We start from the raw sequence: 25335 nt of genomic DNA on the forward strand, positions 1-25335 counted from the left end.
TGAGGCTTCAACGCGCTTATTAAAGTGGGATACAATCAAAGGGTATTACAGATTTCACATTTGCGTACACACCTGTACGGACCCATGAAGGGCCTGAGGCCTGCTTAGTGGCCGCACTCTTCCCTACCTAGTGGTGGAAGGGAAGACCAGTCTGTGCATGCTCAGAGGCACTCTCTGTTGCTTCTTATATTTGTGGGTCAAGATCCCGACTCACATGAAGCCTGGAGCATTTGCATGCAAAGAGGCTTTTGAAGATCCTAATCTCTGCTGGAACAGGAACCTAAACCCACATTTTAGCTGCTCCAAAGAACAGTTTGGGCATAAAATAATCTCCGCAATGTTTGCTTTTAGACCATCCGCAGAGGGCTCAGGACGCGCAAATCAGAATAAATTTCTCCTCTCCGAGCTAAAAACAAGTATGTTTTAATAAAGGCAAAACATGTGGTTGGTCTTGTTTGGACAGAGGCCAAAATCTGGTTCTTTTCAACATGATTTTATTAGGTATATTACACACTGTTCTGATGGAGGAGAGCATATGGCTGAGCAGCGCAACTTAATCCTAACTAAAGATTTCCTGTATCTTCTGTAACCCAATATAGTGACAGATGCAGGCCTGCATGTGTGCAGAAGGTTAACACTCTGATTTTGTTTTCAACAAATTTACTCAGCCCATTTACATCATATTATATTGGGAAGGCAGCGGAAGGGAGGGAGCGGCTGAGGAGGGGGAGAAACAAGACCGCAGAAACAAGCAAACACAGCCTGTGTTCTGGTGCCCTCTATTGAATGCACACACATTGATGTTTCAGCAGGAATCTTCGTGAAACAGAGACTACAGAAAAGTTTACCAAAAAAAAAAACACCATGCAAAAAAATAATAATAAAAGAATATTTTAAACAAAATAAAATTGAAAACTGAAATGAGCTTTCCATGCGTAATAAAAAGGTAGCATACAAATTACATGTATGTTTTCAGGGTCCATTGAACTGACACTACCTGGAAAGAGAGAGAGAAATTCTTCTAGAGAATTGAGGCAATCCTAGAACTGTAGAGTTGGAAGGGACCCACAAGTGTCATCTAGTCCAACCCCCTGCGATGCAGGAATCTTCTGCCCTGCGTGGTTTTTGAACCCACAACCCTAAGATTAAGGGTCTCGTGCTCTAAGAATACGGGGTTCTTAGCTGCCATTCTCCATACATACTCTCAACATTGGTTGGCAAAGCATGAAGCTAGTTTCATTCCATATTTATTGGAGAATTGATTTGTTTCCTATCTGGAGTGTACTGTTTGGATAATTTCGGTGTCTTGTACACAGTGTGTACCTTGTTTGTTATTGCCCACGGTAGGTTTTGTTTCTGTTCGCTTGTTCACATAATATCTTAATTGCTTCCTGTGGCTTTGACATTTTTGTTGCGACATTGGAAAACCCCTCCTTCATTTTGTTGCATTTACAAATACATTCTCTAGTACAGTAGCTATCTCATGGAAAAGAAAAGAAAAAAAAATAGCCATCCTTATAGTTTAGGGTAGAATTTGGTTCACTGCCATTTTTGTTTTAAAATCCAAAATATTTACCCTAAGGTGGTTAATAGCAAGAAAGAAATACAAGAAAGGGGGTTTTGCAGAGGGGTTCTGCTGCAGGACCCCAATGTATGAAACAGTATCCCCATGCAGTACCAGATTTACATATAAGCTAAATAAGCTATAGCTTGGGGGCCCCAAAAAAAGTTTAAAGGGGAAAAAAACTGGATGCACATTTCCAAAATATAAGATAAAAAACAAAACAAAACCTACATACAGCCAGTTCCGGGGGGCGGAAAGCAGGCAGGGACGGGGCTGGCGCATGTTCTGGAGGCGGAGAACGTGTTATGGGGGCAGCGCGGGCTGGGGGGCAGCTACGATGGAACCCCACTGGAATTGTGCTGCCGTGCCCCCCCCCGCACTCCTCTTCCTCCACCAGTGCATACAGCAACAGTGTTTTGTGTTGTGTGGGCTCCCAAGATACCTATATGATTACCATATGGCATATATTCAACACAAAAAACAGCGAGAATTTGTTGTTGACACAGGACAGCTGGACATATAAAGGGCCCCATTACCTTCAGTAGCTTAGGGCCTCATCAAACCTAAACCCGGCCCTGTCCCCATGATGTTGTGGGCGTTAAATTCCAGCACACATTCCACAACCCACAATGTTATGCAGACTCACTCACCCTTTCTGCAGAAAATCCAGTATATTAAAAAAACAAAAACCTGTTGCCATTCCCAGCAAGGGGCAGCGCCATTGGGGGGGCGGGGCTAGCCGGCTTTTCTTTTTGCCCCAGGTGAAACCTCCAGAGGGGCACCATTGAGCCTCCTAGTCTCCCTCTCTCCCTCTCCCTCTCCCTCTCTCTCCCTCTCTCTCTCTCTCTCTCTCTCTCTGTGTGTGTGTACAGAAATTTGTTTTTTTTGGGGGGGGGGGTTCATAGACTGCGCATCTGTTCAAGGAGGGTAGATGTACCATCCAAGCCAGACACTATCAACAAACATTTGGGCTGGGGGGGGGGCGATTCTGGACTTATGGTTTGGTCTACATTCTAGTCAGGAACCTCTCACTCTCCTCAGATGCAGTTTGGGGGGGGGGAGCCCCACAGAAAGTTGGAACTCGAACCCTAGGCGGCTTTTCCGCTGCCCTCCTCCGTTTCCAGAGATTCAGACTATAAGCAGCTTCTTGGCACCGAAACAGCATGGCTATTTTTATAAAAGCTGCAGACCGTTTTATTTATGTTGGTGCTGCGCTGGCTCTGCAGAGAGAGACGAAAAGCCTGTGTGCAAAAATTAATTAATTGGGGGCGCCTGCTCGTTCACTTTAATAAAAACCCAGCCTCTGGTTTAGATTTTCAAAGGAGGAGAACGGAGCATGCCCAATGTTGCGGGAGATGCTCTGTCCCTTTCCTCAAGATTCCACTCGCCAGGCCTCTGAACACCTTTAGCTCCTCTGAAACAGAAGGAGCTGCCTCTCAACCCATTTAGTTCTTCTGTATCCTCAGGGATCCAGGCAGGGGGCAGGGATTGGAGCCAGGGGACTTTGGCAAGCAAGCTCCACAAGCCCGCAAACCTCAACCGTGGAAACATTTGATCCAACCCCGCAAAATAATTTAAAGCTATATTCACTGCAGAAAAACCAGTCTGCACAGTTGTCTCACGAATACAGGTATCCCTAACGCTGTTCAGTCTTGTGCATATTTCTAGGGGTGAGCAACTGATGGCCCCTCGGGGGAATCCAGGGGCATTTTGTGGCCCTCAGTTGACCCTGAAAAGAAGTGTTTTGTGGGCGGAGAAATGGCTTGTGAACAGGAAATTGTTATATGCCATTCAGAGGCTATTCTTATGTGAGTGAGGCTTCTTAATTCTAATTTAGGAACAAGTTTTCAATTTTCCTGTTGGCTGTAGTAGTTCTCTTACATCTCTGGGTGAAAATCGGTATGTCTATTTTGAGCATTTCTTCCCTTTCTAGGGAATTTGCACCTTGGAAAGGCAGGGAAATCCTTTCTTTATGCATTATGCTCCATTACACAATGCAACTCCCTCGTCCTCCATCTTTCTGTTCACTCCACGAGCCAAGGAACATAAATACAGGATTCCACACCCCTCACTACGCATTGCACAGATGGGGGATTCCCCAGCCTTTCCAGTTCGCGACGCCCCAAGGCGGATCCTCCATCAGACGATCAGCGCGCTGATGTTTATGTGGCCACAGGATGGAAGGGAATGCTTGTATAAACACTGTAACAGGAGCTATAATCCTAGCTGTTCCTCCCAGACGTTATAAATCCTGCTTATGAATACGAGTCCTCTGCGCCAGTAAAAAATGGCAGCTGCAGGCAATGTAAGTACATCAGGGCTCTCCCTCACTGGATCTTTCCTAGGTAATCTCACTGCAGTGAAGAAAAATTATGGGAAGCTTTAAGGGACAGGACAGAAGCTAAAGGTGTGGAGGGGACAGGGGGTTAAATATGAAATGAGGTTCATTTTGGCAAAAAGCATGAAAAAGCCCAAACTGTTCTGAGCATGCCAAGAGCAAAAATGGAGTGTAATTATATAGCATTATTACAAGACAGTGCTATTCACAGCATCTAATACCAGCAACACAATACAATCATACCTTCGTTCTCAAACACCTTGGTACCTGTATTTTTGGCTCCCAAATGCTGAAAATTCCAAAGTAAGTGTTCTGGTTTTTGAACTTTTTCAGAAGCCGAACATCCGCAGTGGCTTCCGCTTGAGCTTCTGCAGCCAATCGGAAGCCGCACCTTGGTTTTTGAACCGTTTCAGGAGTCGTACAGACTCCAGGAACGGATTGAGCTCGCGAACCAAGGTTCCACTGTATTACACTAGGATTGTTTTTACAGCTGAAAAAATTGTTGGCCCATAGACCTGAACAAGATTCTTTTAAACCGCTGAACGGCCATCAAAAATGGATTGGCCATGTGAAGAAGGGTTGGTGAATGGATTTACGACCATCGCAATTTTATATAAGAACATACGGGGAGCTCTGGTGGGTGAGGCCATAGACTCATTGAGTCCAGCATCCAGTGCCAGATTTACGTATAAGCTAAACAAGCTACAGCTTAGGGCCCCACTCTCTTGGGGGGGGGGGCAAAATAATTTAAAGGAAAAAAAAACCTGGATGTACATTTCCAAAATATAAGTTCAACAATTACTTTGATAAAATACATATTTTGTTATGTGCAAATGGCTTTAGATACCTATTAGGTCCATAAATTACCATGTAGCATATATTCAACACAAAAAACAGCGACAATTTGTTCTTGACAAAGGACAGCTGGGCATATAAAGGGCCCCATTACCTTCAGTAGCTTAGGGCCTCATCGAATCTAAATCTGGCCCTGCCAGCATCCCATTCTCTCAGTAGCCAAACACATGCCTAGAGGAAGACTCGACTTACGAACGACTCGACAACCAAATTTTCCGACTTACGAATGGGGCAAATGGCCGCACGCTTACGAATTTCTCGACATCCGAACGGAAACCGTGGCGGTTTTAGATAGCGTTTTTTTGACTTATGAATTTTTAGATGGGGTTGCTTCGACTTACGAATTTTTCCGTTTCCAATGCATTTCTATGGGAAATCGCGTTTCCAATGGCACTTTTCGACTTGCAATTTTTTTAACCTACGAAGTTGCCTTCGGAACGGATTAAATTCATAAGTCGAGGCACCACTGTACACAGGATGTGACCATTAGGACCACTGTGGACTTAATGGTCTTACAGTGTTAAGCTGCTCTGTTGAGCAGAGCCCTAGGCGTCTGCCCCAAGTCCAACCATGGTGGCACCACTGATTTTCAAGAGGGTCACTAATCAATTTCACCATTTTGACAGCAGCAGCATGCTTGCAGGACACAACCAAAATGATCACAGAGATGGAGCAATCCCCCTATGAGAAAAGCTTGCAGCGTTGGGGATTTCTCAGTTTAGAGCTCGGGAAACTCGGGTCTCCAGCTGTTTTATGGACTACAACTCCCATCATCCCTAGCTAGCAAGACCAGTGGTCAGGAATGGTGGGAACTGTAGTCCAGAAACAGCTGGAGGCCCCAGTTTGGGAAACACTGGTTTAGAGAAAAGTTAACACGATAGACCTTTATAACATTATGGAGAAGGTGGGCAGAGAAGAGTCGTTTTCCCTCTCTCACAACCCTGGAACTCAAGGACAGCCAAAGAAGCTGCAGGCTGGAAGTTTCAGAACTGATAGTACAGCTGCATACAGTATATAGTTAAGCTACGGAACTCATTGCCACAGGAGGCAATGTTGAACAAAATCATACAGAATAAAGCTTTCAATGGCTACTAGCCAAGTTGGCTCAGCTCTGCCTCCACAATCAGAGCCAGCAATGCTTCTGAATACAGTCATACCTCGGTTTAAGTACTTTCAGTTTAAGTACTCCGCGGACCCGTCTGGAACGGATTAATCCACTTTCCATTACTTTCAATGGGAAAGTTCGCTTCAGGTTAAGTACGCTTCAGGTTAAGTACGGACTTCCGGAATCAATTGTGTACTTAAACCGAGGTACCACTGTACCACTTGCTAGAAGCCACAGGAGAGGAGAGTGTGGGTCTTGAGTTCGGGTCCGGCTTGGCGGTTTCCCACAGGCACCTGTCAGCTACTGTGAGAACAGGATCCTAAACTAGATGGGCCATTGGCCTGATCCAGCAGGTTCTCCTTACATTCTTATGAAATCTGAGGACTATGCTTCTAATTTGCAGGTACATTAAAAAAGCAATTATAGTAGAAGGTTGAGAAGGTGATTGAAGAAGAAGAATGAAATGGTAACATCAGGAATGTAATGGACATATGTTTGTAACGGGAGTGGTAAACCTAATTAATTTTGGGGGGGTGTAAAAATTTGGAAAACTACTAAAAATTAATATTAAAAAAGAGCAATTATTGCCATGAAACTCCCATTGATGCTGCAATGCTCAAGTGACCGAACACAATACATATGTTGCCTCTTTATTTAAGTAAGGTTTTAATATTCTTTGTGCTGCAAAAAAAAGGATAATTTAAGCCTCTTGCCTATTTTAAGTCTGTTGATCTTGCACCAGGAAGTGGCAATTTAGTTTCTTCATCGTATCACATTTCAAGAAAAACATACTGTACGTGCTTCAAAGGATAAGGGGGAGAGGAATCCCAGAAACAAAACAATACAGGAATGGAGCCACGTTATGCAGCTCCTTACCTGGGAGATCTTGTGCAAATGCACAACTGTGGCCACAAGGTGGCTGTCGTGTACAAGGGATGAGGGCCCCGGAAATTAATGACCTCATTTAAACAATAAAACTACCAAACGGGAAGAAGAAGAAGAAGCAAGCGCACTCACTTTTGGAGGAACTGCTGCAAGCCTTGTCGGCGCTGGTCCACATGTTGGGGGTTATTGGTGTTGAAAAAGGGCGTTCGGGCTGGAAGTTCTGGCAGTTGTCTTTAAAACACACACACAAACCAGAAAGCGTGAGTAGCCCAAAATGAAAAACATGAATAAAAATGCTTTTGTGGGTTTGTTTGTTAAAAGCAGGGGTTGTTTTTTTTCAGCCGGAACTCAGTTTCGGCACCTCTCAGGTGGGCGCCATTGCCATTATAAGTGTTCCTGGTGAGTTCCGACACCTCCTTTTCTAGAAAAATAGCACTGGTTAAAAGGATTGCTGGACTCAGATGGAGAAAGATGCAACAATACTGACTTGGGATTTCTATGGGCAACTACTTAACACCCGGCAAAGCTAACAGTCACACACTCTTGGCAGCCAATTTCAGTGTTGCAGCCATGTTCGCTTGTTGCGGCAAAAACAATGAGCCGTTTTGGGGCAAGCTAAATATTAGCCGATACACTGCAGCAACAGCTTCCATGGGCTACTACACTCTCCTTCATTTGATACATGAAGTGTTAGGTGGCGGTACCTCTCCTATCCTTTATTCCTCCCTCCCCTCAGCAATTAGTTTTTTCTTACGTCGCTATCCTCCCATCTTGGAAAACAAGGTGACATACGGTTGGTTCCCAGGCATGGCCCATGCAGGCACTGGCTCAGACCTCTTGGCTTCCATAATGGGGTGGCCCTATGTGCTTTCAAGGCCATAGTTTCACTGGCAGAGGAGTGTTCTGAATGTGGTATCTGTTCCTAAGAACAGTAGTTCGATTCAGACAGCACACAAAGCCATAGCTAAGAGAGCTCAGCTATGGCTTGGTGCGATGTCTGAATTGACAAACTATGGCCAGCAAATGAGAATCAAAGATCACAGCTTGCTCATGATTACCCACACTAAACTGGGATTGCATGTGCATTGCTGAACGAATGGGTACCCTTCTCATGTATGACTGGTGTTGTAGCTTCCTCTGCACCTCATCCACAAAACGTTCTCCTTCCTTTGTGCCATGTTAAAAAAAATATGTTAAGTTGTTCTGGCAGGGACCTGTCTGTTTTAATTATTTCCCAGGCACTTAGCAAAACGTTCAGCATCCTTTACCTTGCACAGCTCTTAGCGAAACGTCAAGGACTTCATAAATAATACAGGATATTATTAATAGCACAAGAGACTTGGGAAAGGCAGAGGCACTACAGGGATGGTCTGAATGGAAGCCTTTGCTTCCTTCTTCTCCGCGTTCCCTACCCTGCAAACATATACCGTATTTTTCGTTCCATAAGACACACTTTTTCCCTCCTAAAAAGTAAGAGGAAATGTCTGTGTGTCTTATGGAGCGAATGCATGGCCTAGGCCTCAATTGTTGTCTACAGAGGGAGGCATGTGACTGGCTGATTAGATTATCTGTCTGGAAACTGTAGATATGGGTCCCTTTCCTTTCCTATAGAAGAAGCTGCAGAACTGTAAGTTGAACCCCATAAAAACAGGTTTTTTCCCTTTGCAAGGAAACTCAGCAACTTTGAGCTGATCCTAAAAAAATTGGAGCTTTCCCCCTTTACAAAAAAGATGCACAACTGAGCTGACCCCCCCCCCAAATGGGGCTTTTCCCATTTGCAAAAAAACTGCACAACTTTGAGCTGATCCTAAAAAAAGGAGCTTTCTCCCTTTGCAAAAGAAGCTTCCTCAAATATTTAATTGGGGGGGGGGGCAAAGGCACCTAGGCCTTTAGGAGTTGGCTGCTATGCCTAGGACAATTCAAGAAAGCAAAACATTTTTTTCTTGTTTTCCTCCTCTAAAAACTAGGTGCGTCCTATGGAGCGAAAAATACGGTAACACTATTGGTGCATGGTCGGTCCAATATATTTTGCTGCCCAAGGCAAAGGACAAGAAAGAGCCTTGGACAGCCTGCATGCAAAAGCCAACTGAACTGGCACTTGAATCTTATTTCGACACTGGAAACAGAGCATAGCCTTCAATGCCCTGAGGGAAGCAGGCTAGGGTGCAGGCCATGTGGCACACACAGTACAATTCCCCCACCCCAACATCTCCTGTGCTGTGGGAGCTGCCTCACTCCGTCTATCGGTAGGGCCGGTCCTGACAAGGAGGCGAGAAAAATCAATCGCTTCTTCCCCCACACAGCACTATATCAAGCCTACATTTCCTATTCCTCTTTCAGGGGGGGGATGAGGTTTTTAACCTACCCTTTGGAAGAGGGAAAAGGCTAGGTGTACGCTTTAATAAAGCAAGTTTCAAAAACGTTTGGACGTTGACTCACATTAGCGCTGCGTTACTCTGAAGTCTCTGGCGAAGCCACACGAATTCTCTAAAGCGCCGCCGGACGCAAGACGTTTTCCTCGTAAAGCACATGCTGTTTGTCTGTAAAGAAACAGGACTTGTTCAACGTGACTCAAAGATACAGCACCTTCCCAATACCCAAGAACTTCATTGTTTGCATCCATCCAATGGAGTGTGCCTCTGAGGGTGAAGTCAAACTGCTGCACTAGCGGCAGTAAAGTGACCTTCCTGGGATGAAAGCCTGGGCAGCATGATAAAACATCAAACATTAAAAATTTCCCTAAACAGGGCTGCCTTCAGATGTCTCCCAAAAGTCAGATAGTTGTTTATTTTCTTGACACCTGGTGGGAGGGCGTTCCACAGGGCAGGTGCCACTGCTGAGAAGGCCCTCTGCCTGGTTCCCTGTAACGTTGCTTCTCACAATGAGGGAACCGCCAGAAGGCCCTCAGAGCTGGACCTCAGGGTCTAGGCTGAACAATGGGGGTGGAGACGCTCCTTCAGGTATACGGGCCGAGGCATTATTGGCACTTTCGTAGAAAACATCACAAGGCAGCATGCAGGCTAAAAACACAGTATGTCAAACACCATCGGGTTAGGAGCTGGCTGGCAGAGGCCCTTTCTGGATCGTACGGCCAAACTTCTACTGGCAAGGAGTTCCGCAGGTCAGGGCCTGCCACATTAAAAGCTCGAGTCCACAGCTAAACCTGAAGGGCTTGTGGAGCCACCAAAAGTATTACATCAGATCTGATAAACAGGGAAAGGATCATGTGTGTCAAGACACTGGGCTTTGATCTCCACAGTGCTGAATCTCCTTTTTTTTATTTTCCTTTTGCTGCTGCTACCAAAACTGGTGGAATTGAGAGGGAAGGTGGCAGAAAAATGGTGTTGAGGGGCTGATCGGCCCCCTGAACTGAGGGTTAGCATACACACACCCATCAATATAAAGACACCACTTGTCTGGTGTGCTGTAAGGCACAGTTTGCATATGTACACAGTGATCAAAGGACATGGGCAAAAGTGCCGTAAAAGAATTTCCCCTGTAGCTGGTGTACTTACATGAATGAAGATCTCATAGTCTATATGTGAATGCCAAGAGTCTTCCTTTTTTATCCGAGGGTCTCGCACCAAGACTGTGACAAATTCCTGCAAGCGCATAATAATAATAATAATAATAATAATAATAATAATAATAATAATGAAAAAGCAGTGAATATGCAAGCTAAGAATCCTTCTTCTAAGAGAGTTTTGAACAAGGCCGTTCCCAAGCCACTTCTGTTATTGTTAGCCGATGTCACAGACTTTAAATAAGGGCTCCAGAGGGGGGTGGAGAATAAGGAAGCAAAATGAAAAGCCATGACTCACCCTGCCTGTGGCACATGTCCGGGAAAAATACTTGTCAGCTCGCCAGTGGGGAATTTCTAAATTGAATAATGCCGTGTATTTCCAATGTGTGATTATAAGCTACAGTTTCAGGGATTTTCTGTCCGGTTTATGTAGGCAACAGCTCCTGCCAAACAGGTGGGGAGCCTCCTTAGAAAATCCCACCTGTGTCACTATTGCTGAGCAAATAATTTAAGAAGAATGAAACTCAAAGGAGCAGAGAGTGCCCTCGGTTGGCACTGCAAAGCAGTGGCTTAAAAGCATTTGTTCAAAGGAACAAGACCCAAATTCTTCTAATCTGAGGATTAGCTCGCCCATGGCCATAGCTCAGTGGTTTGTGGGGAAAGGCTGCAGCTCAGTGATAGAGCAAACACAGAAGGTCCCAGTTTCACTCCCTGCCATCGCCAGGGAGGGCTGGGAAATATCCCTGTCTGAAACTCCGTAGAGCGGCTGACTGTGTAGGCAACACTGAGCTAGTTCAATCAGTCCTCTGACTCCATAGAAGGCAGCGTCCAATGAGTCTTCCTATGCCCCAGGTGCGAAATATATATGCCGGGTTGCAAGTCTGAGTTGTTCCCATCCTGTGCATAGGACCAGTGCCCACATGACAATGAAGTGGAGCCTTCTTTCATAGGCACTGACACATGTGGTCAAAGGTAAAGGACCCCTGGATTGTTAAGTCCAGTCAAAGGCGACTATGGGGTGTGGTGCTCATCTCGCTTTCAGGCTGAGGGAGCTGGCATTTGTCCACAGACAGCTTTCCGGCTCATGTGGCCAGCATGACTAAACAGCTTCTGGCGCAACGGGACACCGTGACGGAAACCAGAGCGCACGGAAACGCAGTTTACCTTCCCACTACAGCAGTACCTATTTATCTACTTGCACTGGCGTGCTTTCAAACTGCTAGGTTGGCAGGAGCTGGGACAGAGCAATGGGAGCTCACCCCGTCGCAGGGATTTGAACCGTCGACCTTCTGATCGGCAAGCCCAAGAGGCTCAGTGGTTTAAGCCACAGCGCCACCCGTGCTGTATTCACAAAGCTTATTGCTCGTTAAGTCAATCAGGCCATTCACACATACCATTAAAACAGCAACAACAAAGCAGGTGCATGCAAAATACTTTGAACCATGCTGAAATATCATCAAAATTATTCCATTACTGCTGATCAACATGTTTTAACATTCATTATCATCTCAAACAGCAAGTGTCTTCCGCCTCCCTACAGCCAAGGGAACAAATTCCACAGTCCTAAACGTCGCATAATAATCTTCTCCGGCCAATACATATTGATGATGATGATGATTTATAGACCACCCGTCATCCGAAGATCTCAAAGCAGTTCACAAGATAAAAATACAGGATGAATGCTGAAAGGAGAGCTGTTATCAGTAATTCCAACACTAAGGGGCTCAAGGTAGCGGATCCTCAGATCTCGATAGAAAGGACACTCCAATAAAAAGCGTACCAGATCCTCTACATTTGGGGATCCAGAATGGCAATGCTGAGCCGCCCCATACTGAACCCCATAACATTTGTTAAACGCCATCAACTGTACAGAATTTAGTCTATCTTTGGTGAAAAGCCATTTCAACTCCTGTGAGCAAGTAAGAGGCTGACACAGAAGCAGCTCCCCAGGAAAGGGCAATATAAATTCAGTTTAAATTTACGGAGGTCTTGGAGGGGTAAGGCACCATCTGCTTCTAGATCAGGCATAGGCAAACTCGGCCCTCCAGATGTTTTGAGACTACAATTCTCATCATCCCTGACCACTGGTCCTGTTAGCTAGGGATGATGGGAGTTGTAGTCCCAAAACATCTGGAGGGCCAAGTTTGCCTATGCCTGTTCTAGATGCTACCATTCCCCTCTGGGTTTCCATCCCCACACACCTTTCCATGCCACAGTTTGAGAAAAACCCGGTGGAAAACAGATTCCTTTCAGCGCAGGAAAACATTGTCCAAATTCTCATATCAGGGCTAAGTCTGTTCTTTGAGCTTCGAGCTACCGATACCAACTTGTGGATATATTTGCTCACCCACAAATTGCTTTGTTGAAGAAAACAAAAGATAATTGGGATGTGTGGGGGTGAGGGGGCAGGAGATCAAAGAAATCTTTGCCTGGAGGCCACAGACTTTCAGTTAATCATGGCAGGCCCAACCATTTTATTTACATAATCTGGCTTCATGTTATCTAAAAGGAAAGTCCAGGTGAAGCAAAAGGAAAAATTCAACTTTTATTTACATGGCAAACCATTTGACATGACTGTCAAAGGCTTCTATGCCCTTTCCCCAGCACAACGAAGGAAAGAAAGAAAGAAAGAAAGAACTTGGCTTTTTAAATCAAAAAAGCAATTTGAATGTTAGCCTAAAGCAAAAACTGAGGATCAATGGGCAGTTGGCAAAATCCATTGAAAAAAATGGAAAAACACGGCAGAAGCCGTTAGACTTCTGAGGTGCGTTCGAGAATGGAAGCGATTGCTTCTGGGTTTTCGGCACTCGGGTTCCGAATTGTTCGGCTTCCAAGATGCTTGAAAACCAAAGTTCCACTATAATGGGCAATGTTTTGGTATATTAAAGGTAAAGGGGCCCCTGACCATTAGGTCCAGTTGCGGATGACTCTGGGGTTGCGACGCTTATCTCGCTTTACTGGACGAGGGAGCCGGCGTACAGCTTCCGGGAATGTGGCCAGCATGACTAAGGCGCTTCTGGCGAACCAGAGCAGCACACAGAAATGCCGTTTACCTTCCCGCTGGAGCAGTATCTATTTATCTACGTTGACATGCTTTTGAACGGCTAGGTTGGCAGGAGCTGGGACCGAACAACGGGAGCTCACCCCGTCACAGGGATTTGAACCGCCAACCTTCTGATTGGCAAGCCCTAGGCTCTGTGGTTTAACCCACAGCGCCACCCGCATCCCGGTATATTATTTACATACAACTTATAACTGCTCTATTTTTGCACAACACTCTTCCCCCTTACCTGACCTTTCATCATGGGAGTTGCTGTGCCTTACCCAAGAGACAGGGAAGGTTAGCATGGTGTAAACACACCCATGCTCCAGATGGTGAGATTGCACAAAACGGACCCTGCTGCCACCTCTCTCCTCCACCTCCCAGTAAGATACAGCAACGCAGGCATCCCCAAACTGCGGCCCTCCAGATGTTTTGGCCTACAACTCCCATGATCCCTAGCTAACAGGACCAGTGGTCAGGGATGATGGGAATTGTAGTCCAAAACATCTGGAGGGCTGAAGTTTGGGGATGCCTGCAGCAATGGGAAGGTCAGGCGAGCACTGGCACCCGCCCACCCTACCCCACACCAGCCACAACTGCATCCTAGGGAACAAACCATAGAGCAGAAGAAGTGCAGCCAGCCTTTGCCTTCCTAGACAGGCAGTGCCTTCACCCTCCGGAAGAAGACCCCAACACCACCTGCCAACCTTCGCTATTGCTGTATTAAGTTTTAGCTGGAGTTGAAAAATGCAGGAAACCACACCAGGTGATGGTGTGGAAAAACACACAGAGGGATTTTCTCCTTGGAATTTCCCCATTTCATTTCAAAGGGCCCTAAGCTAGGCATTTTCCCGCTGTACATGTTGTTTTCATTGCTGGTAGGCTGGGCAGCTTTTTGTTTCTGTATTTACTCTGTCTCTCTGCTTTCTCTCTTTCCTTGATCCTTTGTTCTTCTCATTCTGCCATATGAAGTGCCTAAACAAGCAACACATCTTTTTTTTTTATAAAAAAAAGACTACCTTCTTAAGGTAGCAAAGGATTGTTGTGGTTTCTCAGGAGATTAACCAATTCATTGCAGAATCTACTTTTGACAAGCCACAACCTCCTTTCACCATGAATGGGATTTCCAGAAGAGCAGACAAGTGAGTCTGGGCAGCAAAAAAACAAGAAATAGCTTTTGAGGTACCTAGTCCCATGGACTGCAAGCAGATCAAAATGGAAGTGAGAGCTGGACCATAAAGAAGGCTGACCGCCGAAGAATTGATGCTTTTGAATTATGGTGCTGGAGGAGACTCTTGAGGGTCCCATGGACTGCAAGAAGATCAAACCTATCCATTCTGAAGGAAATCAGCCCTGAGTGCTCACTGGAAGGACAGATCCTGAAGCTGAGGCTCCAATACTTTGGCCACATCATGAGAAGAGAAGACTCCCTGGAAAAGACCCTGATGTTGGGAAAGATGGAGGGCACAAGGAGAAGGGGACGACAGAGGACGAGATGGTTGGACAGTGTTCTCAAAGCTACGAACATGAGTCTGACCAAACTGCGGGAGGCAGTGGAAGACAGGAGTGCCTGGCGTGCTCTGGTCTGACTAAACAACTAAACAACAACAACAAAGTCTAACCAACTGATTGTGCCATGTGTTCCACATCATCAGATGGACGGAATGTTATTCTGAGTTATAGGTACATTCTGAGTTATAGGTACAGACATGGTTTGGGGAGGGGAAAATATTGTGCAAAAACAAACAAACAAACAAGTGATGGCAGAGGGAAATGAAATGCAGGTACTGTAATGCAGATAATTATGTACTTAACAGTCGTGATTCACCAAGCCCTTCTTGGTGACACAGACATCCTGCCACTGGTAAACCTGTGTGCTAAAAATCTTTGGCAATGGTTTAAGAGGGGCATTAGCTAGGCAATATCTTTACTGATACCACCAAACTGGTCATTTGAGAGTTTTTTCTTGCGGAATCTTGTTGGCTCCCTTTGCTTTCCAGAGCCCAGTTTAAGCACGAGGGAAATGATTTCTAAGATCTTCCTAGAATCATAGACTTGTAGAGTTGGAAGGAACCTCAAGGGTCAGCTAGTCCAACCCCCTGCACAATGCAGGAATCCTACCCACTGCCGTCCCTGGGTGGGCTTGACCCACCAACCTTCTGGTTAACAGCCAGAAACACAATGATATAAATAATAATAATAATAGTTTATTATTTATACCCCACCCATCTGGTTGTGTTTCCCCAGCCACTCTAGGTGGCTCCCAACACAATACAGAATACAGTGGTACCTCAGGTTACAGACGCTTCAGGTTACAGACTCCGCTAACTCAGAAATAGTACCTCGGGTTAAGAACTTTGCTTCAGGATGAGAACAGAAATCGTGCAGCCGCAGCGCGGCAGCAGTGGGAGGCCCCATTAGCTAAAGTAGTACCTCAGGTTAATAACAGTTTCAGGTTAAGAACGGATCTTCAGAACAAATTAAGTTCTTAAGCCGAGGTTCCACTGTAATAAAAAAATGACATCAAACATTAAAAAAATTCCCTAAACAGGGCTGTCTTCGAATGTCTTCCAAAAATCAGACAGTTGTTTATTTCCTTGACATCTGATCGGAGGGAGTTCCACAGGGCAGGTGCCACTACCGAGAAGGCCCTCTGCCTGGTTCCCTGTAACCTCACTTCTCGCAGTGAAGGAACCGCCAGAAGGCTCTCAGAGCTGGACCTCAGGCTGAACGATGGGAGTGGAGACGCTGCTTCAGGTATACTGGGTCGAGGCCGTTTAGGGTTTTAAAGGTCAGCACCAACACTTTGTATTGTGCTCGGAAATGTACTGGGAGCCAATGTAGGTCTTTCAGGATTGGTGCCACAGAGTGTGTTAGTATTACATTTATATCCCACCTTTCCTGCAGTGAGCTCAAGATGGTGTGCATGGCTCTTCACCCTCCCCATTTTATCCTCACAATAACCCTGAGAGGTAGGTTCAGCTGAGAGATAGCGGGTGGCTCACTTCATGGCTGAGCAGGGATTTGAACCCTGCACTCCCAGGTCCTAGTCCAGCACTAACAGCTACATCAAACTGGTTCTCTACACTTGGCATAGAAAGGTCAGCCAGAATGTTTTCATAAAATGAATACAGAATATATTTGCATTACCTTGGTTGATTATTTTATTTGCCATAAATTACAGTGCCCAATATAAAAACGAGGTTTTGCAAATGTGCTGAATGGTGGCAATCAGCAATACCCAAATCGGGGGAGTGGGCAGAAGTGAGGTGGTATTTTTAATTCTTTGTCCTCTGTTACTCTAGAGGAATTCCCCTCCCGCCTTGCTTCCCCAGTCTCCTAAGGAAACAGAGGTTAGCACACTATTCCCACTATTGCTACAACGATTTTTAGCAAGGCTGTGAAATCCACGAAGGGATAGAGAGAAAGCTGGTTGCCATTCTGTGCTTCGAGAAAACCCGTGTTCTCTAGAACAAGCACTCTGAACAACACACACTTTCGCTAAGGAGCTCTCTAGATCAGGAATCCCCAAACTGCAGCCCTCCAGATGTTTTGGCCTACAACTCCCATGATCCCTAGCTAACAGGACCAGTGGTCAGGGATGATGGGAATTGTAGTCCAAAACATCTGGAGGGCCGAAGTTTGGGGGTGCCTGCTCTAGATGATTATGCATCTATGGCAGAGGTGCATAGGTGGGGAAACAATGGCTCTCCTCCTCCTAACAGTCCTAGCCAGGGATGATGGGAGTTGTAGTCCGATGATTATCTGGAGGGCCACACAGGTTCCGCAATGCTGATCTAGGGCTATAAGCAGCAATAACAGCTAAGTGACAATCTAGAGCAGTATTTTGCAAATCTGAGTCTTCAGCTGTTTTTGGACTACATCCCTAGCTAGCAGGACCAGTGGTCAGGGATGATGGGCACTGTAGTCCAAAAACAGCTGGAGACCAAAGTTTGGGAAACACTGGACTAGAATGTTAAAAATTAGTATTCTATGGATATAAATACACACACACACACACACACACACACACACACACACACACACACACACTGGAAAAATAATACCAGGAAGAACATTAAATTTGCAGTGAGTAAGCATTATAAGATATGGAAGAAACAACAGATGATACATAGACTTGTGTTTTGCAGATTCATGGAGCTACAAACTACTGAGCAGTCTGAGAAAGCAATTAGCAATGGGGGGAAACAGAACTAGCTGCTGCCTCATCTTCCCCTAGCAGCTGAAGGGATATAAAAATGGGCAGAGTTATGCACATGAACCAAGTTCAAAACTACTCAGATATGAAACTGAGGCCACACCGAGAAGCCTAGCTTTTGGTACCCTGAAAAATTTCCCCAGGCCCTGGCACCTGAGCCCTGATGGACATCAGGAGCCCTGGGAATATTACATTTCCCAGGGTCCCCGCCACCTGCTGCAGTACTGCCATAGTATGGAGACACATCGGGGACAGAGCAGAGCAGTGGGTTTGCCTTGCTGCTAACGCTGCCAGGTCAGCGGAAGGGACAGCACAAAGCAGGCTCCAGAAACTGAAAAACTCATACTCAGATTTTGGATGATTGGCAGCCAGTTAGAAAATGTGCAGACTCCAGGAGAGGATGCACCTCCACAGGTACATACCTCCACATGTGGTGGGAATATCCCAAAATCCAACTCTTCTGGACATCAGTTATACAAGAAATATGCAAGATAACTAAGCAAGTACGGTATTAGAAGTCACCCCAGAATTGGCCTTACTAAACATCTTCCAAGATAATAATGCCCACTCACATTATAAAGAGCTCATAACCCACCTACTCTCAGCAGCCAGAAGTATCATAGCCAAACATTGGAGAGACCATTCAGGAGTAAGCGTGAGCCAATGGTAATAAACAGTATGGGAAACAGCCTTATTAGAAAAATTAACCAATACCTTGGTTCTCAAACGGAATCCGTTCCGGGAATCCGTTCCGACAGTCCGTTCGACTTCCGAAAACACTCAAAAAGCAAAGGACGGGTTCCGATTGGCTGCAGGAGCTTCCTGCACTCACTCGGAAGCCGTGGACGTTCAGGTTCCAAAGAATGTTTGCAAACCGGAACACTCACTTCCGCGTTTGCGGCGTTCGGGAGCCAAAACGTTCAAGTCGCAAGGCGTTCGAGAACCAAGGTGCGACTGTAAAATGAAACTGATACTGGGACAAATAGAAGAAGATGCCTCCACCCCAGTATGGTTCACCTTTATCACATACATAGCCCAAGAAGACAACAAAGAGTCCGTCGACAGCATGTGAATCAATCTGGCTAACCTGATCCAAAAATCCACACACACATAAAAACAAATCTCACTACAGCCAACCAAAGACAGCCAACCACACCCTTGGCCACCCCCCAACCTCTCTCAACGCCAAGGAAATATAACAAGTGAATAGTAAGGGAACACATACAAGTGACGCCGACACAAAACCCCACACATACCCTATGTAGAAGAATAGAAGCATAACCACCAGACCCCAAGAACCATCCCTCCCCTCCCCCTCTCTTCTTCCCAACCTTATACTGCATGCAACGCAAATGAAACTGATCTGTAGAAAACAAAACTTGAAAAAAGAGACAATGCGCGTATTTTTGTAAATTAAGAAATCTTTTTTATAAAAAAAAATTAAAAGAAAATGTGCACTCCAAACTATTTGCTTTTTACTGTCTTCCTGTTTACCAAGCCCAATTCCCAATCAGCCAGGGGATGTTTCTCTACCAATAAGTGGGCAAGAACAGGTGTGTGTGGAACGCCTAGCATGTCACCAATTGGAGGTCCATATATTGGGGGATGGGGTGTGAGAACAGTAGAGCAGAGGGGAAGTAGACTGGCCAGCTCCTACCACAAGCAGCAGGCCACTGAAACGGGATGGAGAAGTGACAGCCCCTCTCTCAGCCGAGCGACACTTTAAAATTTGCTAACTTCCCCAAACTACACCTGCTATACAAAGAGCAACTCCCTTTGTGGATTCCATGCCCATTATTTCCCCACAAGCTTGTCACTGATGAACAGTACCTTAAATGAAAAGCGAAAGTTAAACATTCCTGCTTCCCTCAAAACACGGTAATCTCTTGCAGCCCGGGGACTGCGTTGCCTTGAGGACTTTCTGGGTGCTGGGGGCCAGAGTGAGAGGCAAGGGTGGGTGCAGAAAACATAAATTTCACCTTGGTAGGTTTGTTTTACGACTCTTTCTTATGAGGCCCCTACAACTGTCTCTTATCTTCCTTGCCAGACAAGCAAGAAGCATGAGTTCAAGGAGACATTTCAATCAAGCAAAAACACTCAGAGGGTATGACACAGGGACGGAAGGGGCAGGGGGAAGGGGTGTGGCGATAAATTTATTATTATTATTATTATTATTATTATTATTATTATTATTATTATTATTATTATTTCCCCAGCCACTCTGGGAGGCTCCCAACAAAATATTTAAAATACAGTAAAATATCAAACATTAAAAACTTCCCTAAAAAGGGCTGCCTTCAGATGTCTTCTAAAAGTCAGATACAGTGGTACCTCGGTTTACGAACTTAATCCGTTCCAGAGGTCCGTTCTTAAACTGATCCGTTCTTAAACCAAGGTGCACTTTCCCTAATGAGGCCTCCCACTGCCCTTCCACCGTTCGGGTTCCGTTCTTAGACCGAGGTAAAGTTCTCAAACTGTGACGCTATTTCTGGTTTTGCAGAGGTTGTAAACCGAATCGTTCTTAAATAGGACTTTTCCTAAATCAAGGTACCACTGTAGTTGTTTATTTCCTTGACATCTGATGGGAGGGCGTTCCACAGGGCGGGCGCCACTACCGAGAAGGCCCTCTGCTTGGTTCCCTGTATCTTCGCTTCTCGCAGCGAGGGAACTGCCAGAAGGCCCTCGGAGCTGGACCTCAGTGTCCAGGCAGAACAATGGGGGTGGAGACGCTCCTTCAGGTATACTGGCTAGAAAGGAGGTGTGGCTTGGAGAGGGTCTCAAAGTGTGGCTTGGAGAGGGCCTGGGGCCCAAGATCCCCCACCCACTTTGAAAGACAGACAGCTATTTTTCATTCTCAATTTCATTCACTGAAGCAACAACTCACACTAAATTGGCATTGTTATGTTCCCCAACATTAGCCCTAAAGATGCTCAGAAACATCAAGGTGTCTCTCCGCACACAATTATAACCACATTGTTTGCCATTAGCAGCGTGTGATTTTGGTTCTGTCTCATTGAATCTAAGTGTCCGTTTGGTTTGGGCTCATTAAAACACAAAAACAAAAAAAAACAGGCCCATATATATACGGTACGTATTATTTCTCCATTTGCTGCTTGCATGAATGAACTGCAAATTCTTCTTAATGCCACTGCGCCTTGATTCCAATGCCTTTTTAATGGGAAGATCCATCAGCAGTAACGTAACAGGGGTGCTGCATTTTAACAGCTGTTGGCTGTTACCTGCCCCCAAACGGCAAGCGTTTAACAAGGGCAACTTGGAACTCCCTCCTTATGGGCTTATTTGCACAATAAATTTGTTTTGGGAAGGGAAGCCCATGTGAGAGCAATGTTGAGGACAATAAGGAGGGCCACTGATCAGTGGGAGAGCACATGTTCAGCCCCACCCCCCAGTCTCCAGTTAGCAGGATGCCAAGAAGTCAAGCTGAGAATGACCTCGTTCTAAGGGGCTACAGACCCTCCATCAATCAAAGGAAACAGCACTGGATGATTGGTCTGACTCAGGATAACCCAGAGGGTTCACGTGCCGTGATTCTGCAGAAGCAGGGGATGTATTTATTGACAATATTTCCTCTAAGGAGCTTAATGTGATATGCACGGCCCCCTATTTTATCCTCACAATCCTTTGAGATACATTAGGCTGTGAGACAGTAATTGCGTTCACACTAAACCATGGTTTAGTGTGAACACAACTACTGCCTCACACTAAACCATGGTTCAGTGTGAATGAGCTAGGTCCTGGGGGAAGAGTTTGCAGCCCATTTGCTCCTCCCTGCTTGTCACGGACTGGTTGGATGCAGAGGAATCAGCTGGCGAAGACTCAGAGCTCGGGGAGTGGTGGTGGGACAGCAATGAGTGGTCAGAGGGAGCAGACTGGGAGGAGGTGGTGTCAGAAGCTGAAGAGGTATCAGGGTTTACTGAGTGGGGGAAAACTCTGCAGCAGAGAGAAGCCCAGGATCAGAAGCAGGAAAGGAGGGAAGCCAAGAGGCAGAGATGAGGCCGTCTGGTGAAGAGGCACCGGCGTCTCTCCCTCCTTCTGCGACAAGCCCCCCTGGTCTCACAGAACCAGGAGAGGCATGAAAAGAGCAGAGATGTTAGCTTCATGCAGGCACAATCTCAGATTGCTTGGGTGGGACCAACACTGAAGAGGAGAGTTAGGCAGCTGTGGGAAGTCAGGGACCTTCAGTCTCCACAACTGCTTCAAGGGGGCAAGTCCTGCCGGAGATGCGTTGCTGTGCTCATTAGGCCTGACCCTGCTGTGCAGATCCTGTTTTTGCTAATGGTCAACTCCAGCTTACTTGGTGTAATTTGCTGCTGGCTTGCCCCCCTCACTGGTCCCTTTAGCTCAACACAGCATGGAAGTTGAGCCAAAGGTTGGCTTAGCAAGAGATCCAAGAATCTGGGATCGCGGTTAAGGTCTCCCCTCCTTAACCACAATCCTTAGCTTGGATGGCACTCTGAGTCTAACCTTGGCTTAGCTGCCATGTCACGCTGAGCTAAAAGGACCAAGGAGGAGCATAGCAGGAGTCAACTCCTGTCTGGGAGCCAGTCTGTACACATGGCTCTTATAAGCGAGAGGCGGGGAACCTTTGGCTGTCCTGAACTACAACTCCCATCAACCTCAGCAAGCATGGCCAATGCCCAGGGATGATGAGAGCTGTAGTTCAGCAGCATCTGGAGGGTCAAAGGTCTTCCAGACTGGCTTCCAAGCATTGAGGAACGGCCTATGTCAGCAGAATTGTCTTTTGTTGTGACCCCTGCTTGCAAAAGAGCCAGATACTTGTGACTTCCCCCCATGCGCTGCATTACAACATACAAGCGAGGGGGACTATTTCTGCCATCTCTTCATTGCAGCAATTACACAACCTACTTTGTCTCCTAAGATGCTACCCCAGATATAAGCTGCCCTGCTTACTCACTGCTGGTTGGTGATATAGTCGCACCCAAGTTGAAAGCTGTTTGCTGAATAGTGGCTGATCAATTCAGAAGCATTTTTGCAGAACATTTCTGCTTTTAGTAGTATTAAACAAAGTTCTTGATTTCTAGGAATACACCCCCTTCCAAATTAAAAAAGCAACACACACACACTAATTGAAGCACTTACCTGTTTTTCATGCTTTGGTGTCATCTTGCAAACTGCATGTAAATATCTAAAAAATAAAAGTGGCAAGCATTGAAAATAGATTAACAACAACAAAAACAACAACAGCTACTACTACAGAGCTGTATTGAATGTGATCTTTTTGTCCAAACTGAAATCGGCTCAGAGGAAGGCAACAACAAGCAGCAGGGCAACGGAAAGCAATTCTTATGAGCAAAGATGAAAAGAACTGAGTACCTTTAGCCTGGAGAAGGAAAGGTCGAAGGGGGAGCATGAAGGCATTCTTCAGATGCCTGCATGGTTGACACACAGAAGAGGGCAGAGACTTGCTCCCTTGTGCCCCAGAGGACAGGATCAGGTCTAATAGAAGGGTAGATTTGGGTCAAGGACTGGAAGAGCTTTCCTGATGGTCTTATTAATGCAGCCTAAAATTGCATTAGCCTTGCAAGAGTAATCAAGAGGTGTGCGTAATAATACGTACCTCTTGTAGGAGTAGCTCCTGCCACAGTTCTGGGAACAAATTTTTCCATTGTGTTCTGCTTGTGAAAGTTAACTATGGTTCTCTGACATAAGGCAAGGTGCAATGCTGAGAAAAAAACTTGTTCCCTGAACTATGGCAGGAACTACTCCCTACAGGAGGTCACAGGAACTATGAGGTTCAGGGGAGAGAGAGAGAGAGGGAGGGAGGGGAGCCATGTTCTGCACACCTCCTACAACTCTGCCACTTTATAGGATTTCTAGAGCCAAACTACTTCTCAAATTTCATTCCATGCTCCTGCTAAAGCAGCACCTTTTTTATGGCTGTTTCTCCCTTGACCACCGATGAGAACATTTCCAAGAAGCCACTTCCCTCATTCATAATAATGAACTGAATTTATTCAGTTTAAGGAAGATCATTTAAAAAGCGAGTTTACGTGGTGCAAAAACCCGCACTGCTTACATATAACTGATCGGCACAACCTTGGCCAGCCTAGAGTTAGCATGCCCCCCCAAAAAATATTCCTCCAGGACAGGAAGGAATTTCCAAGAGTGTGCTGACACTGACACTTTCTGCTGCAAAAAAAGAAAATGAATCGGGACTCGGCAAGCTGAGATGTGGCAACCAACTGACTCTGTTTCCTTTCATTATTTAACAGTGGAAGAAACTTATGTAACATTTTGGCAATTCCAAAATAACTCACAATCTTTAAGAAAATATGGGGCAAGGCATTTCCTTCCTCAGTATTCTTATCCCATTGCCCAAAGTTGAGAATCAGGAAGTTTAGCATGTGCCCAGACAAAGCCTGACGCAATCATCAAAAGAAGAAACTTTTCACAGTTTTGCAACTTTCTTAGGGAAGACCACATAAAGGGGCTTCCTTTCAACATCAGATGAGCCTGGGAATAGGCCACTTTAAATACTGATCAGCTGTTTTTCAAGCTACTGTACATGGCAATCTGGGCAGGGCAGAAAGCTTCTGCATGAGTCTTCTGTTGTGTTCTTTGTAAATGCGGACTTAATGCATGTGTACTTAGTAACAAGCTCTGAAGGGATCAAGCACACTCTTGCCCATTTGCAGCTGGGTGCAGGAGTTAATGAAGTCGAAAGAAAAGCATATGAAAACAGAGGCTTAAAATAAAGTCATGGGGTGTTGCGCCGAGAAATGGCTAAGAGCAATAAATGAGAAGGCTGTTGATCTTGTCGTTTGGCGCCTCTTCAGGGGTCCAGCACAAGTAGGGGAGATGAAGTCAGAAGACAGTTATATTCCTAGTTACAGGTAGGTAGCCGTGTTGGTCTGATGCAGTCAAAACAAAATAAAAAAATCCTTCCAGTAGCACCTTAGAGACTGACTAAGTTTGTCATAGGTATGAGCTTTCGTGTGCATGCACACTTCTTCAGAGAAGAAGTTATTCTCCTTATTTACTTATACTCCTGTAAGACAGAGATCTCCAAACTTTTCATGTTGGTGACGCACTTTTTAGACATGCATCATTCCGTGACACAGTAATTCAGTTTTACTAGCAAACCAGAAGTTAAACTAGGCATAGGCCAACTCGGCCCTCCAGATGATTTGGGACTACAATTCCCACCATCCCCGAGTCCTGTTAGCTAGGGATCATGGGAGTTGTAGTCCCAAAACATCTGGAGGGCTGAGTTTGCCTATGCTTGGGTTAAACCAACCCCTTTCCAGCCCTGGGAGGTGCATGGGGAGTGTTTGTGCGACACACTTGCACACCGCAGCCGACACACAGTTTGGAAAGCTCTGCTGTAAGAGTCTGATGTGTAGGAGCACCGGAAGAGGCCTTCAGTCAGGGTTTTCCAGGAGCAAAGCCAAGGCACAGAGCTGCCCTGCAGGTCTGCTCTCAAAAAGCATGCAGATCTAGGAAATGGGTATTGGACATTCTTAGCATGCAGTAAAAGGGATCTGCTAGGCAGAACTCTCCTGCCTACAGGCTTCTCAGAGGCATCCATACCGTGTTTCCCCCTTTTTAAGACGGAGTCATAATATAAGCCATGGCAGGATTTTAAAGCCTTTGTAAAATATAAGACATACCCCGAAAATAAGCCATGCCTGCAGGGTCGGCTCCCAGCAGCGCTGGGCATGGGAGAGAGGAGACTGAGCAGCCACTGTGGCATTGCGCTGCCAGAGACTCGCAGCCACTGAGGAGCTTGCGGCGCCGGGGCTTGCAGGCGGCTCTCGCCTT

At 45.8% G+C, this 25335-nt stretch overlaps 1 protein-coding gene across 4 annotated transcripts in view; it reads right to left on the reverse strand.

Moving 5' to 3' along the window:
- The window catches only part of SNX10 (sorting nexin 10), a 42039-nt gene that overhangs the window by 8014 nt on the left and 8690 nt on the right, over window positions 1–25335 (reverse strand). For 2 of the 4 annotated variants that reach the window (XM_035129287.3, XM_060280700.2), the window contains 5 exons: window positions 22888–23010; window positions 22654–22699; window positions 10263–10349; window positions 9187–9287; window positions 6880–6978 (listed from right to left, as the gene is read on the reverse strand). In XM_035129287.3, coding sequence (XP_034985178.1) covers window positions 6880–6978; window positions 9187–9287; window positions 10263–10349; window positions 22654–22677 — 311 coding nt within the window. In that variant the 5' untranslated portion in view covers window positions 22678–22699; window positions 22888–23010. The remainder of the gene's footprint in view (window positions 1–6879; window positions 6979–9186; window positions 9288–10262; window positions 10350–22653; window positions 22700–22887; window positions 23011–25335) is intronic. The other 2 variants (XM_035129286.3, XM_088653368.1) reach the window with 1 other exon arrangement.

The sequence above is a fragment of the Zootoca vivipara genome, chromosome 11 (assembly GCF_965207765.1).
Source record: "Zootoca vivipara chromosome 11, rZooViv2.hap1.1, whole genome shotgun sequence".
In the NCBI taxonomy this organism is placed as follows: domain Eukaryota; kingdom Metazoa; phylum Chordata; class Lepidosauria; order Squamata; family Lacertidae; genus Zootoca; species Zootoca vivipara.